The 15,658-nt window shown below is 37.8% G+C and overlaps 1 protein-coding gene across 10 annotated transcripts in view; it reads right to left on the reverse strand.

Annotated features, from left to right (window-relative positions):
- The window catches only part of EVI5 (ecotropic viral integration site 5), a 74,362-nt gene that overhangs the window by 21,800 nt on the left and 36,904 nt on the right, over nucleotides 1-15,658 (reverse strand). For 9 of the 10 annotated variants that reach the window (XM_038145161.1, XM_038145167.1, XM_038145163.1 and 6 more), the window contains 5 exons: nucleotides 15,452-15,586; nucleotides 13,266-13,406; nucleotides 12,579-12,737; nucleotides 10,862-11,008; nucleotides 8,010-8,105 (listed from right to left, as the gene is read on the reverse strand). In XM_038145161.1, the coding sequence (XP_038001089.1) occupies nucleotides 8,010-8,105; nucleotides 10,862-11,008; nucleotides 12,579-12,737; nucleotides 13,266-13,406; nucleotides 15,452-15,586 (678 nt within the window). The remainder of the gene's footprint in view (nucleotides 1-8,009; nucleotides 8,106-10,861; nucleotides 11,009-12,578; nucleotides 12,738-13,265; nucleotides 13,407-15,451; nucleotides 15,587-15,658) is intronic. The other variant, XM_038145162.1, reaches the window with a different exon arrangement.

The following is a 15,658-nucleotide window of genomic DNA, read 5'->3' on the forward strand; positions in this document are numbered from 1 at the left end:
CCTTTTCTCCAAACTGAACTGAGCCCCAAATCCTTAGCCACTCCTCACAGGACTTTCTCTTCAGCTCTTTCACCAGCTTTATTACCCTTTGGACACATTCAAGGACCTTCACATCCTTCTGAAATAGTGGAGCTCAGGACTGCACACAGTAGTCAAGTCACACAGAAGCCATACTACCAGTTACTACACAGTTGCACTGACATAAGAAAAATTAAATTGCTTTCATGCAGCTTAATTTCTTTTAATGCTTCCTATTGTGGCATTTACTTTAGTAGGAACTGGACATTTAACTCTGCACTGCTTGTATACTGTGCTTGAATAGTTTTGGACTACTGTGCTTGAGCAGTTTTCTACTTCTGAGGAAAGCACTCAAATCAACAGTATGGGTTCAAAACTGAATGTTAAGACTGCACTTACAATTTAGAAGTCTTTAAGGTATGAATGTCACACCTTTTAAAGGAAAATAGCATAAGTAATTAGTCATCTCCATGTTAAATATTTTAAATCTAGAGTTATTCACATAGGATGTGGGTTGCTGGCTTGTTTTTTAGGTGGTTGAGGGTGAGGGGGAGCACTATTATAACAAATCTGTGATATCTGGAGAAGTCACAACACAAAAACTAGCTGCTTGCTAGGCAAATCATAGTAATTTTAAATTAAAAATTAATATGCAGAGAAAATAAGCAGAGAACATAAATAGTGTGGGTATTATCAGAATAGCAAAATAATGAAAGCTAGCCAATTCTAGAATGTAGGAATGTAGGAATTTGTTTAAAACACCCTGCAGTCACATGTGAATGAATGTCTACACCTGGCATACTGCGTCTACATACTGGCACCGCTGCAGTGCCTCCCTCCTCTTCCCAGAAGGATTTTTAGAAAAGCAGTGCCAATTGCTGTTACACTGTAATTACATATGCATCAATCTTGATTTCACTGCTTTTGAAGATTTTTAACTGCTCCTTTTCAGTCTCTTCTGATAGACCGGCTCCAACAGCACCACCAGGGTTAGAAATGTGTATCAGGATAACAAACACACTCAGGGCAGCTATCACCTCTGCCTTGGGACAGGTGCTTGCAGCAGGGTACTCAGCCAATACACAATCCAACCCCCTGCCCCAGAGGCTGTGTGTATAGTGGGAGCAGCACGGGCAGCGAAGCAGGAAATGAGCTCTACAGATCAAAAAACCCGCTGCTGAAACAGAACTCACTTAGGCCCCTTCACAGTTTTGGAAGCTCTCACCTCTCTCCTCCTGCTGTGAAGAAGTAGAGTGACTGTACCTGTGTGCATACCAAGAGTTACACTGAGACCTCCTGAGAAGAAAAATCTACGCTCCAATAATTTTCTCCTTAAAATGAGAAAAAATTCTGTCCACCATAAACTATCAGCTGAGAATCATGGTTTTCATATCACACCTAAATCCTCTTTTGCCTGGCTTTCTAAGAAAAAAGCATCTTGCAAAAAAAGCAATAGCTAGTCTCAAAAAGCCACCTGATGCTACTGAGAACTCCTGAACATATGGAGACCTTTCAAATTCATTTAGCATCAGGCCAGGATGTATAGCTGGCAACACAAGAGTGCAGGGACAGACTGCTTAAAAAAATGCTTATTTAGAATACCTGAAACCATTACTGTATAATGGCCCCCCAAAATCAAGTTTAATACTCATAATAAAAAAGGGTTTATACAACAAATAAATAAATCACCAGAAAGCACCTGAAAAACACTGGAGGCCTTAAGCCAACTTTTGCTGCTTGACCAAAGTTTAAGATACAGGAGATCAGTGTAATCAAATTCCAGTTGTAGGTGTTCCATCCAAAGAGGAGTACAACTTTTCTAAAACACTCCTATCCATTATCACATTGGATAGGAAAGGAAATATACATCAATAAGAAAATAAGCTGTTTTAAATAATATGAAAACATCTAGGGTTATTTTCATTTTAATAACTGTGAGCTTAAAACACAGAAAAAAAATTTTACATAGGCAGTCAAACTCCAGGCACACTAGACAACTGTCTGTTCCTCAGATAACATCTTTACTAAAAATGACTGGAAGACAGGATGTTTCCCTCACACCCTTAATTTGATCTTTTCTGACTTAGAAATATTTACTTGGTAACAACTTGCCTCAGCCTCTTTTCAGGAGAGGCTTTAAAATTCTTACTTTGTAGCAAAAGACACTGCATTGAAAATGTAAATTAAATATATTCAGAAGGGTAGATGTGGTAACTAGTGTCCTTTCAGTGACTTTACAGTGACTCATTCTAGACTTTCAAAAAACACATCACTAACATCACACACCGCTATTGATAAGAGTAAAAAAAGGGTTTCCTGTAATTTGAAAAGATGGAAACAATTCTTTACTGAACAGTCAGTACTTGGAAAAGTTATTAAACAGAGGTCATAGAAAGGCTTCATTCTAAAGAAATAGTGCTAAAAGTTTAAGCTGTGGAGAGATTACTAGCACAATCATGGATTTCCTTTACAGTTCTCCTCAAAGCTGCTTTGACCGGGTTAGAGATAGGGTAAATGTGACAAAATTCTCTGAATCTGCCAGGAAACACAGCAGGAAGAAGTGATGTTACTGTCTGTCCAGAGCAACCTAACAAAAAGAAGAATTAATTCTTTTGGATATTTTTTGCTTTAAGATTACTCAGATGTAAAACTAGTTTTTCATATTACAAGTGTGCTCTATACAGCCCAAATCAGCCATGGATAATTTTAAGAGGATACTACATGTCACCAGCCTGCATAGAAATGGAGGGAAAGAAATCAAGCTGCCAAGCAGAGGCTACAGCTGCCCCACTCTGTTTCCTCAACCTGCCTACCCTTCCACTGGTCTACTGCTCCTCACCCTAGGCAGCTGAGTGACTGCAGCTTGTAACTGATCTAACCTTGCCTGGATTTTTCCATTCTTCTTTCAATTACTGCAGGGAAAAACTTAAAAATACCAAAACAAAAACAACAGGGCTGTCCATATGCAATCAGAAGGAACATTTGCTAATTATTAGGCCAGAAATATTTCCTTGCTGCAGTTTGAAGCTCCCAGTTCAGCTGAAAACAAGAAAGACTATCTTCCTGAGGAAGCAAACCTGAAGATTTGGCTCTTTTAATTTTAGGAAAGGATGAAACAAACAGGATCACACTGCATGCAACCTGACCAGGATAAGCTATTTAGTTGTAGGGTGTAAATCTCTAACCTTTGTGAGAAAGTAAAAGCTGCACCTTGACTATTGTGTTCAGTTTCAGGACCCTCACACAGGACATTGAGGCATAGAAAGGCAACACAGCTGGTTTGGAGCCTAAGGCCCACAAGCAGCAGCTGAGGGAGCTGGGGGTGTTTAGTCCAGAGAAAAGAATGCTGAGGGGAAACCTCAGCACTCTACAACCACATGTAATGAGGTTATAGCAAGGTGTGGATCAGTCTCTTCTCCCAAGTAGCAAGTGAAATGACGTAAGGAAATGGTCTCAAGTTGCCTCAGGTGAGGCTTGGATGGAATATCAGGAAAAATTTCTCTATGGAAAAGGCTGTCAAACATTGGGAACAGGCTGCAGGCTGCCCAAAGAAGTGGTTCAGTCACTGTCCTTGGAGTGATTTAAAAGACATGTAGATGTGTTACTTAGGAACATGGTTTAGTGGTGGACTTGACAATGCTGGGTTAACAGTTGGACTCAATGACCTTAAAGGTCTTTCCCAACCTAAATGATTATATGATTCTATGCAAGCTTCTCCCCAGTGTGGAAATACAAAAAATAGCAGCCAAATCATCTAAAAATCCATCCTTCATCTGTTAATAAATTACCCAAATGCCCTGTTCAAAGCCCAGAACCCTGCTAAAGATGTCCAAATCATTTTAGGGAAGGGATGCCATCCAGAGAGACCTGAACAAGCTTTAGGAGTTGGCTCATGGGAACCTCATGAGGTTCAGTAAGGCTCAGTGGAAGGTGCAACACTCGGTCAGGGCAAACTCCCATGTCAATAAAGGCTGGGGGATGAATGAATCAAGAGCAGCCTCACCAAGAAGGACTTGGGGGTGCTGGTGGCAGAGAGACTGGACACGAATTGGCAGTGTGCACTTAAACTGAGCCCAGAAAACCAAACGTGTCTTGGGCTGCATCAAAAGCAGTGTGGGCAGCAGCTCGAGGGAGAGGATTCTGCCCCTCTGCTCCACACTTGTGAGACCCCACCTGGGCGCTGTAGGGTCCCCAGCACCAGAACAATATAGACTCAGTATGGTGAGTCCAGAGGAGGCCACGACGATGATGAGAGGGCTGGAGCACCTCTAGGAAGACTGGCTGAGAGAGGTGAAGCTGCTCAGCCAACAGAAGAGAAAGCTCCAGGGAGACCTTAGAGCCCTTTCCTAAGGCAGCTACAAGAGAGCTGGAGAGGGAGTTTTGACAAGGGCATGTAGTCACAGGACAACAGAGAATGGCTTTAAACTGAAAGTGGGTAGCTTGAGATCCGATATTAGGAAGAAAGTCTTTAGTGTGAAGATGGGGAAGCAACCTGGTCTAGGGAAAGCTGTCCTGCCCATGGCAGGGAGGCTGGAAAGAGATCTTCAAGGTTCCTTGCAATCCTAGCCATTCCACGATTCTATGTTTATCTCCCAAACATAAGCTGAACTGGAAAGTCAGAGAAAAATAAAGACATGATAGAAGAGTAAATACATGCTGACAAAGTAAACCTTTGTTTCCACATAACAGGGTTATAACATCAGGGTTTTTCCTTGTTACTTCTGGGGCCTAGGTATGTGCAACATAAGTTACACTTCGGTTATACTTCAATTCCGTGCTATTTTTGCACTGAAAGTCTAAAGAAAGACTTAGAATATCCATCATGTATTGGACAACTCATTGCATTTCAATATACTTACACAAAAGTTTAAAAGCTCAGCATCATGAACTGAATGCTCGAACAAGACAAGGTGACATTTGGAATATATTAAGAAATAACTTCTTAATAACATAATAAACTGACAACTTGTTGCAGAACTACATCTGTTATTGAATGATCGTTCAGTCTCCATCCCTGTCATTATTACTAACCAAAACTAAGAGTGACCCAGAAACTGTGATTTAAATCTAGCATGTGTGTGTGTGTGATGTCAGATCAGTTCTTATGTGGGAGTAGTGATACTCTGCATTACAAATTTAACATCACTGTCTTGCACCTACACCTACATAAACTTCTAAAAGAAAACCTTGCAATTTAGGTTAAGCATTGCTATGGCCCATGTGGACCTGGCAATGAATCCCTTGAGCTTCTTAGAAAAGCACCACCCACCTCAAAAAAAAAAAAAAAAAAAAAAAAAAGGGAAGGTTATGTGGTAGGTTAACTTCCTCCCTTCATTTTTATCAGCTTTGAAACAGCTTGACAAACAGACCTATTCGTGATGCACTGTGCACATATACTTTAATCCTGGTGCCTATGCTCCAAGACTGGCTAAATGTATTTCTGGTATTAAATATTGCATTTCAAGTCATTAAGGCAAGTTCTGATTAAAAGGGCCTTTTGCTCCCAATGTCAGGTGACAGCAATCACAGCTGTCACCTGATCACAAGCTGAACAGAAGAGAGTGGGAGGCAGCTCTTTCTCCAGTGATGAAGAAGTTATCTAGATTTTCAATCTCCTTTAAAATTCACTTTTGTTTAAGCCCTATTATCAGTTGCATGTTTTATGGTTGACAAGCTTTGGGTATTCAGGATTTCCAACTCCATTGCTACATTTCTTTTGGTGCAAGTGTTTCAAAGGCTTTTGAGCATGACTACCCAAAAAGGAAGTTTTGATCATAAGTTTCATATTTGCTGGCAAAACAGACTGGTGAAAAATATCTGCTTAGATTTAAAAAAAAACAAGACATCTATCACAGTTCAATAAAAGCAGTTCAAGTAATGTTTATAGTGTCAAAAATAAATAAATTAACATTAGCAGAACTTAATTCTGCCAAATTATTTGTTTTAAGTACTATAAAGTTCACACCTAAGATCTGTATTTCACAATTGAAGAAATTATCTTTCCTGTTAGTGTAAGTTTGAGATCAGATGTTCACCAAAAACCTAACAGTGCAAACTCATCAAATGAACGTGAACCTCAGCCACAAAATGACTTCATACTCCACACTGTATACTAAGAAAGCACAGCCACTCTCACTTTTGTGAAGAAAATCAAGAATTTTACTAAGATCAAACTCAAGAAATCATTAGCAGGCGATAATCTGAGAATACCATAAAGACTGGGACTTGAAATGCACTTTGGAAGGAAACAAAAAACCTAGAATAATAAAAACCTAACTAAAAACTGCATTGTGCAAAGTAGTACTTGTCAAAAGGAAGGAGAGACGATGTGGATAAACAACTGAACCTGAGAGAGTGCAATATTATGACAAAACAGAAACAGTGTGATCTTTGGATGCATTAGCTAGAATCATAAAACAGACTACATTCCTGCAGTTTTTTCTGTCTCATGACAAGGTATTATAAAAATCCACCTGCAATTCTGTGATCCCTAAGTTAAGCAGAAATATGGAATGGGAATAGGAGAGAGTAATAAAATGATGCAGCATGGATGGTTTGATGAATTAAACAACAGAAAACCAAGCCAGATGTATTTACACTAAAAAATGAACACAATTTGAATTGTGTGACAGCTGTGAAAAATTTCCCAACTGATCATTACGGGATTCACTGTTTCATAAGATACTGACCACATTTTGAGAGATGTGAATCTATCAAACAATGGAAGCAGGATGGCATTTGAAGTCTGTGCTAAAGTAAAAATAATCTAAAATGAGTACTCACTTCTCACCTACTAAATCACATTGCTTGAAGTAACCTTTCAACTTCCCCTCTCTTTTTTTAAAATGTCAATTTGAGCAGAAGATTGACCTTAACTCAGCTACTCTCTTGTTATCTTACTAGATGATAAATGATTCATATGCAATGTTTACCATACTTATCTAGGTATTTCTAATGTACAGATCACAGCATTATCTAGGCATTACATGATTTAAAGAAATGATTGGTTTAACTTTCAATAAGTTTAGTGCCTGCTGCACTAGAGGACAAAAATTCTTTATGCAAGCTCAATGAAATTTATTTGTACATTCCATATACGAAGAGATGAAAAAGATACAACTAATTGAGAAATCATAGGGAAAAAGTGGCTTTGAAACAATCTAATAAAATCATCACCTCAAAGGAAAAATTTCACAGGAAGAAACACAATAGCAACACCAGGTTTAACAAAAAGTAAACCAGAGAGTAACTGGATTGTAACTTAGTAAAAACAACCAAGCAAAACTCTGCATCAGAATTCAGACAGGACAACAGTATATGATTACAGGAAAGGTCAGGCTACAGTAAGACATGATTTCCCAAAGCCAAGAAAATATAAAGCACAGCAACCTCTGGTTTTCTCATCAAGGGAGCAGCATGTTCATGGGACAGTGAAAGCTCCAAAAGGAACTGAAAGTGTAAGGAACAACACAGAGGCCAAAGGATGCATCTTGAGATCCTACAGTGACGTGGTAGCAGTAAATATTTCTGGTTGCAAGATTTACATGAAGGGAGTAAGAGTTTTACAAGAAGTCCTTCAACACTGATCATAACACAAGAGTAAGCACAGAAAAAAAAAATGGTTGCTGGAATCAAAATTGTATGCATCTTTTTTTGGACAGAGGATGTTTTCAAATCTCATCCATTAATTGATAAGAAGTACCAATTACAAGGAAAAAAAAACCAAAACAGAAGTCAGAGTTAAAAAGAGTGTTGCCTTTAACATGGTATTTGTACAAAAGGAATTATTAACAACTCACAGGTATGTGCCCAAGTTACATTTCAGGCTTTGCTTGTACAGGAATTCAGCAATACAGCATTATCCCACTTGGCAAAGCAGTGTCTTGTATTCACAATGGGCTAATGAAGAAACACAGTAGAGGAAGAAAAAACTCACAAAGGACAAAATCTAATCAGTATCAAGTTTCACATTTAATGCCATCACTTGTTACCTGGATTTCTAATTCAGCAATATGCTGCTGAAGTTCTGCCACAGCTGCAATGCGGTCTGCCTCACGGAGCCGTACTGCCATCACTTCTTCTTTACTCTGAAAGAAGTCAGAAATGGGAGCTAACTACTACCAGTTTTAGCTGATTAAAGACTGTGCATTGCTTTCACTCAAAATCCTGAGAAAACTTAATACACCGCTCTGCAAACTACCACTATTCTAAAGAACTTAAATTTAATTTTAACCCATAGGAGAAGTATGTAACAATCTAATATAAACTCCAAAGTATATTAATGTAAAAAAAAAATCTGTGCAGATTTGAAAACTTGCTGTTATCAGTTTCAAGGTCCAGAAAACAACTGTCTTGTTTTCCAGAAATATTATACTGTAAATTAAGAAAAATAATCAACATTATAAATGAAACCAGCTCATGCTTTAATTCTGCACTTATATATATATAAACAGCAAAGCAATATAAGAATTACTTATTTCACCACTTCCTTTGTCCTAAAAAAATAAAAAAATAAAATACAAAAGCAAATGTATTCTCAACTCATTTAGTCCAGCTATCTTAGTTACAGTATATAACAAAGACATTTTAGAATAAAATATAAATGCACGTAACCTACAATTGGCCTCCCACTGTAAGCTTAACCTACTAGTCTGTCTATAAATGATAGGTAATTTGAGTTTGAAAAGGAGTGAAAAAAATGTCCAGCTTCATGAGGCAAGTCCTCAAGAGTTCAGAGTATAAAACAATATTATATTGTCAGCAGACTGGTACAACCACAGAGAGAAAGAAGTGTTAGATAATTAGTGAGCAATATTATCTGCTGAAGAGCAAACAGCTCTGGGGAAGAGACAGATTAGGCTCAGGTAAACCTACTTTTATAGCAGACTGGTGTAACTAAACTGTATTTACTGCAATTCAGTTCCAGTACTTCAGTTATTTTAATGTGTGCTTCAAACAAACAATACTCAAGCTCCCTTCATTAGACAGTACAGTTGAAATAAAATCAAACATATCAAAGCTTATCCATAGTAGCTACTTCTAAACATGCTATTGTTTGGTTTTGGTTCCTTTTTTAAATATTCCTGTAAAGGAGGTATATAATCTACAGGACCCAATTAACTGCATTTGTAATCAGGGGAGCCCATTTCAGAGAAATCTATCATGTGCTAGACAAAGTTTAGCCATTCTTGCTAAATTCTGCTGCATGATTGCTCAAATGAAGGCAAACCGACAAGTCCACAGGATTGCATGTATTTAACTGAAAGCTGAAGGAAAGACTGGCTTGGTTTGACTTTGGTATCAGAGATGAGTCAATAGTGCTGCTCTAGATGGCACTGATGCTTTATCTCTGAAACAGAGCGTGTTCTCAATAATTACCACAGAAGATGATATGACAAGAAAGACAAGACTGGGTAGGGGCACAAATCTTAAATTGTAAATTCTTTAGCACAACTGATTAGAAAGATCAGTGGTGAGCTTCAAGAAAAAAAATGAAATTGAGTCCTTGCTGTAGAAGCAGTAGTCAGATAAAGAGGGAAAAGCATAACAATACACACCTGTGGCAAAACCAGTTGCCATACAGCTGCAACTGGCTACAAAAAATTTAATTTCTGCTTAAGCATTTCAAGATATCTTTTAAAAGAAAAATACAAGCTCCTGAAATAACATACCAGTTTATTATGCATATATTTGGAGTTGAAAATCTAAATATATACTTTTTGAGACAGTAGAAATACTGCTACCTAGCCAAGACAAAAATAAAACTAGAGTATGATTTCAAACAACTTGAAAAAACAGAAGAAAAAAAATATAATCCAACATCAGTTAACAGAAATCAGGAATAACTGTTGTTGGTTTTGATATATAATCAAATACTGTAAGATGTTGTAAAACATCTTACAGTGTAAATTGTAATCTTTTTTCTATTAGCTGCAAAACAAGTTTCAGGACCTAATGTTAGGGTATGTCAGTGAAGATACTTCACTGGCTATTCACCATAGCTACTTTCAGAATTTCACAGAATCTCTAAAGAGTATGGCTGGTGCTCTGTCTATTACTGTTGCACTTTTCTCTAGCCCATGCTAGAACACTGATCTACAAATGTATTATCCCATTGAGAATACTTATGTGTACTAACTCATAAATCAGGTTAAAGACATATTGCTCTTTACATAGTCAACATAAAACCCGAATAGTGATTACACAGTCTCAATCCTCAATCTCTTAAGGATTAATGAGCACCTTCAGTATCAAAAACTAATCAAAGTGAGTTATGGGTTATATGAAAAAGGCATCACCAAGACTATGATTATTAAAAAAAATCAGTAAAATTAATCTCAGCATTAGTACTTAGTAAACCAGAAGTTATGGCAAACAAAAAAGTCAGTAGAAGCAATTTCTTCTAGTTAGGATTCAGTGTCTTTTTTACTAAAAGCTTGTGATGGAGTTTGATGAGTCAGCAGAAGTTACTTCTTTACTGCACTGTACATTCAAGTCCCACTAGAAACAAAAGGAACTGGCAAGACAGTAAGAAAAATGAAAACCTGAAAGTCTGTTGCTGAGGAGTGTCTTTTTATATTATACACAGACACTCTTCTGAGCGGAACCATGATCTAAAGTAAATGTTTATCTTCATGGGACCACAAAGAAGCAGCTCTGTCAAAACCTCAAGTGATTTTTGTAGGATAGTAAATTCAAAATGATATTGTCAAAATCAGTAAACAGAATTTTGGTTTTATGATTTATGCTTCTCAGTTAAGACACAATTTTATCCAATGATGGCAGACAAGACTAAAATGTACATATATTAGCACACAAATATTCTTTTCAGGATGTCATTTACCTTGCATTCAATCTCTGCTTGTCTACGTTTTGCTTCATTCAACTGAGCCAGGAGTCCTTTGTTCTGTGCAGAAAGATACTGCACCTTCTCCTGTAGGTTGGCAACCTCTTGCTCTGCCCTTCGTAAGTGATTACTATTGATCTGATTCTGAAATGTAGGACCAAAAAAAGGAGCAAAATACATGTTAAGGAAAGAACATTAATCTAACTCCCTGAAGATTGAAAAAACAGAGATGATTTACCATAAAAACTTTTGATGAAAGAGCATTCAGAGTTTTCCAAGTGTAATCAGAAGAGAATGCATAACATTGTTTATCGCCAGGATATTTAAATTGTTCTTAAACAGATGACTCATTGTAAAAATACTATTGCAAAGCTCCACCACACTCCAGTAGATCTCTTTTTCCCAATTTGTGAACTTGTATCCCAACTACACTATGCATCCAGGAAAGATCAGGTATGTCAGAAATACTGCCATTGCACATTTCCCTGCCCAGTGAATTCCTGAAAACAACGTGGCACCTTAGTTGAGATCAGTGCACAAGTACAAGTCACAGCATTTGTACCTGAAGCTGTGCACACCATACCACGAGAATGGCATTTTTGTCAGACAGCTGAACAGCCTGAGCACGTACAAAGACCCATGTGTAACACTGAAGCGAGAAGCACCTGAACACATGTGAGCCAAACAGCAGGATCTCTCCGCCCCCTACTGACCAAAACAATATTGACATGCCAGTGAAAATTTTGGCAGGCAAGGGAAGAGGAAACTTGTTCAGTTGGTATAGACAAAGTGGCGCCTCTGTCAGAAAGAAGTCTTCATATGCATTGCAGTTGGTTCATCCGTCTTCAATAGCGCGTCCTTACATGCTCTCCTGGTTTCTGGAATTGCTGAACCTTTTCAAGTAAAGCTGCTGTTTGTTTAGTTTTGTGGATGCGTAGATCTCTTTCAAAAAGTAACATTTAGCAGGTGTTTCATGGGAAGATTTCTTAGAAGCCCCATACAAATCCTTTGCAATCATCAGTACATTGTGCTTATTAACTTGAGTGAAAATTTACTAATACAATATGAATTCACCATTTTAGTGCATTTTCATTTCAGGTGCTTGGCAACTTATTACCTAGTTATACAAAAAGAATCTAGGCATTTAAGGTATGAGCATCTTTTCTGCACAAACCTCAGCAGGTGTAACCCGTGCTTTTGTATCCAGGCACATTAAAGGCAAACCTCGTGCTAAAAACCCCTGACCAAGACACAGCTGCTTTGCTGAATCCGCAGCTTAGTAACCAGATTCATGACCTCAGCAGAAAATCAATCACCACTGTCATCAAAAGAAAGCACACACTGCCACCTAAACATTGCTATTATCAGAATTGCCAATCAGATTTTGTGAAATTTAAAACACCTTTAACATACTTTTGTTATTACACCTGTTAAGATTTAATGGCTTAAGATGCACATACATTCAGTGTCTAACAACTACCCCAAATTAGAAATTCAAGAAGCATAGTCCTGGAAAAGATTAAAGAAGACACATTAAAGTTGGACTGTATGCCGTAGATTCTCCCATCCCCATCTAACAGAAGTAAAAACATCCCACATTTTGGAACTGAAGTCCTGCCTGTAGATAGTGAAGATCATCATGAGGCATCTACCATTTAACACCAAACTGCCAGCATCCAGCTCAATTCACACGTCCTAGTGCTCAGTAACATACCTGTGTCTCCACCTCCATCATTCTTTGTTTGGTCTCTTTCAGCTCAGCCTGAGTTTCTGCTTCTCTCAACCGCACTGTCATCAGCTCATCCTGTAGCTCATTCACTGCATTTTTTCTGGGAGGATCTTTCCATCTTCCAGTGGTACGAGCTAGGTGACGCTAGAAAAATGGCACGGTTTTGCTGGTAATGCCTGATCATTCCTGGTGTTTCCTTCCTTCATCTAAGGTCTCAGTTATATAAGGATAAATAGCTAGAGTTCCCCTGTTGATTCTAAAAGCTAGAAACCCATGGAAACTTACTGGTTTTAAGAACAGGCAATTAAAAAACTGAACACATTCATTCCCAACTTCATTAAGTCAGAAAATTGCAAGTATATTCTAAACATTTTTGTCTGTTTCTAGCCCTTTTTAACATGCAGCAAAGTAGGAGTACTGATAGGTATTTCCCTCCTACCATTACAGTTAGCTGGTAGCACAGGCCCTCTGCCATCTATAACAACTAGGCACCAATTTCTAACACGTTCTTGAAGTGCAGTTTCTTGTGACAGCTGAATTTAAGGATTTTCTCACCTCAGAAGTTTGATCCATAATCATTAGTTTCTACTTGATCTCAATATCGCAAAATTTTATAGTCTTATGCTTTATCATTGAAAACAAAAATTCATAAAATTGTATTGCAACCCATACCTGCCAGTGTTCCTCCAAATCTTTGACTTGCTGCCTTAGTTCTTTGAGACCCATCAAAGATTCTGCTTCTCTTAATTTTACTGCAATCAGTTCTTCTTGTAGTCTGGCAACATTTTCCTCATCAGGGAGGGAGCTGTTCCTCTGCAACAAGGACCATCCTCTTAAATATGTACTTGAATAAAATTGTGCTTAGTGAAACCTCGTCCAACAATATAAACATGTAAAAATAACTACGAAAACTAAGTGCACATCCTCTGCAAAATAAAAACCATCAAAAAATCTAAGCTTCTGGATATCATGTGTATAAATAACTTCCAACTACAAAAAAAAATTATAATGTAGTCGTTCCAGGTATTTGGACTTCAAAATTTCCTGAATGGTATTCCTAACAAAATGTTCCATTTTCAATATTTGAACACACTATCAAAATATGGAGAGCAATCTAGAAGGTTTTGATCTAGTTGATAAAAAGTAAAGCAACAATGAATTGAAATTACACCTTATAGCTATAACTTTTATTTAGGTTTACAGGAAAAATAATAAATGGAAATTCATTTTTTAGGAAGGAAGTAGGTCATCAGCCTTTGAAAAGGAAAACAGATATGCTGACAAAGGAACCATCAGTTAATATTTATAAACAACAAGTCAAGAGGTCTTAGAGATGAACAGTGCAAGACACATGAGGAAAAAGCAGAAAGGTGAGAAAAGGCTAAACAGAAAACACCAGGAAAAGCTTAACAGACATGAAATCCTAATGATGAAAATGTGGGAGAAAAACAAGAGGGGAAGAAGGAGGACAGGCGGTCTACAATACCCCTACAACAAACCACTGGTCACCAAATATTCAAAGCTGAACTGTTCTTCATTGCTTTATTTCCCAGTAGTTGTTTTCAGCAAAATCAAGTGTTTTTGCAGATGTATAACACTGTGACAGTTGTCAGGTTTTCTTGAGAGGTGAGTAAAGCACCTGATTAACATGAACAGAACACAGCATGACAGCCATTGATTAGCATTCCATGGGAATTTTGGGATCTGAATATTGGCAAATACAGGAAATGAGAGGGTATGTTTCTGAATGCTTATGGCACTGTCATTGTGGCCATGCAAGTCCCAAGTTATTCAGCAGAAGCTCTCCAGATTACACGACTCATCACTAACAGCAGTAAAGAGCTTTGCTGGAGGAATTTGAGGGAATTCAGCCACCTTCTCATGTGCAGATGTTCATTATGACAGACTGAAATATTACTGTATGTCTGAGTTTGTCTGGGGCATGCACTGGAACTAATCCCACTATTCCAGTTTTTCTTCACAGATAAGTTTTCATTGTATGCTGTCTCTAGCTGATGAAGATTAAGTAGTCTTCTAAATTTTGAAAAATACTTTATATCCTGAATTCTTACCAATGGTCAATACAGTAAAAACTACCACACTAATAATACTAAGCCCATCAGATAACTGAAAAATAAATTTTGACTCCAGTGGGTTTATCTAATTAGCTAGCAAGTTCTAGCCAAAGTCTGGGTATATAGCTCATTAAAATTTCCTAAGGAAACTAATTCCAAAGTCACTGCAACAGGATCTGAAAAGCATGCTTTTTATCCGGTCAGTTATTGGGTTTTTTTTGTTTTTTATCTTGCAGTTAAACTTTGCTTCAGAGAAAGGTAAATGTTTGACAGTAGGTTTGAGTACAGCTTGAACTCTGGCATCAATAAGTTACAAGCTAGCATGGCACCCAAAAAGCATTAGAGATTCTGATACTGAGCAGTGAAGGGATAAGGGATTCTTTCCCTGCCTGTAATGGGAATGGTAATATTGAACCCATTCTTCTTCCCCTTCCAAAATGCTTCGTTTCACATGATCTCAATTGCTCACTCTAAGCCCACTGCTCTTGCTGCAGGATAAAATTTTGAAACAATTGATGTTTCCTGTCAGGACTTCACCAGAACCCAAGTTTTCAACTACAGCAGGCTTCAGGAATAGAAGAAAAGTGATCAGTTATTCACAAACCTTTCCCAGCGCAAACAGACCTTTGTTTTATTGTTGTATTTTCAGGTTTGAAAAGCATCTTGCAGTCACAGAAGCATAGAAGAGAAGGTTCTAGAGCACAGTTCTGCTTGCTAGGAATGAAAAGGACCTGTAGTTTGTTTCTAGTGCTGTTCTGTATAGAGGGTCCTGGTTTGATTTACCTTTTCCATTTCTAGAACTTTATCTTGCATCTCCTTCAGGGCACAATGGGACTCTGCTTCACTCAGCCTGGCTTGGACCAGCTCTTTTTCCAGCTGTAGCACAAAGTCTTCACTGTATCGTGAACTGCATTTATGCTACAAAGTTTGCAGAAATATGTTTAGTATGAAGTACAGGTTGTTTGAAAGGGGTTTTATATACCAGATTTG

Source organism: Motacilla alba, chromosome 8, assembly GCF_015832195.1.
Source record: "Motacilla alba alba isolate MOTALB_02 chromosome 8, Motacilla_alba_V1.0_pri, whole genome shotgun sequence".
NCBI classification, from domain to species: domain Eukaryota; kingdom Metazoa; phylum Chordata; class Aves; order Passeriformes; family Motacillidae; genus Motacilla; species Motacilla alba.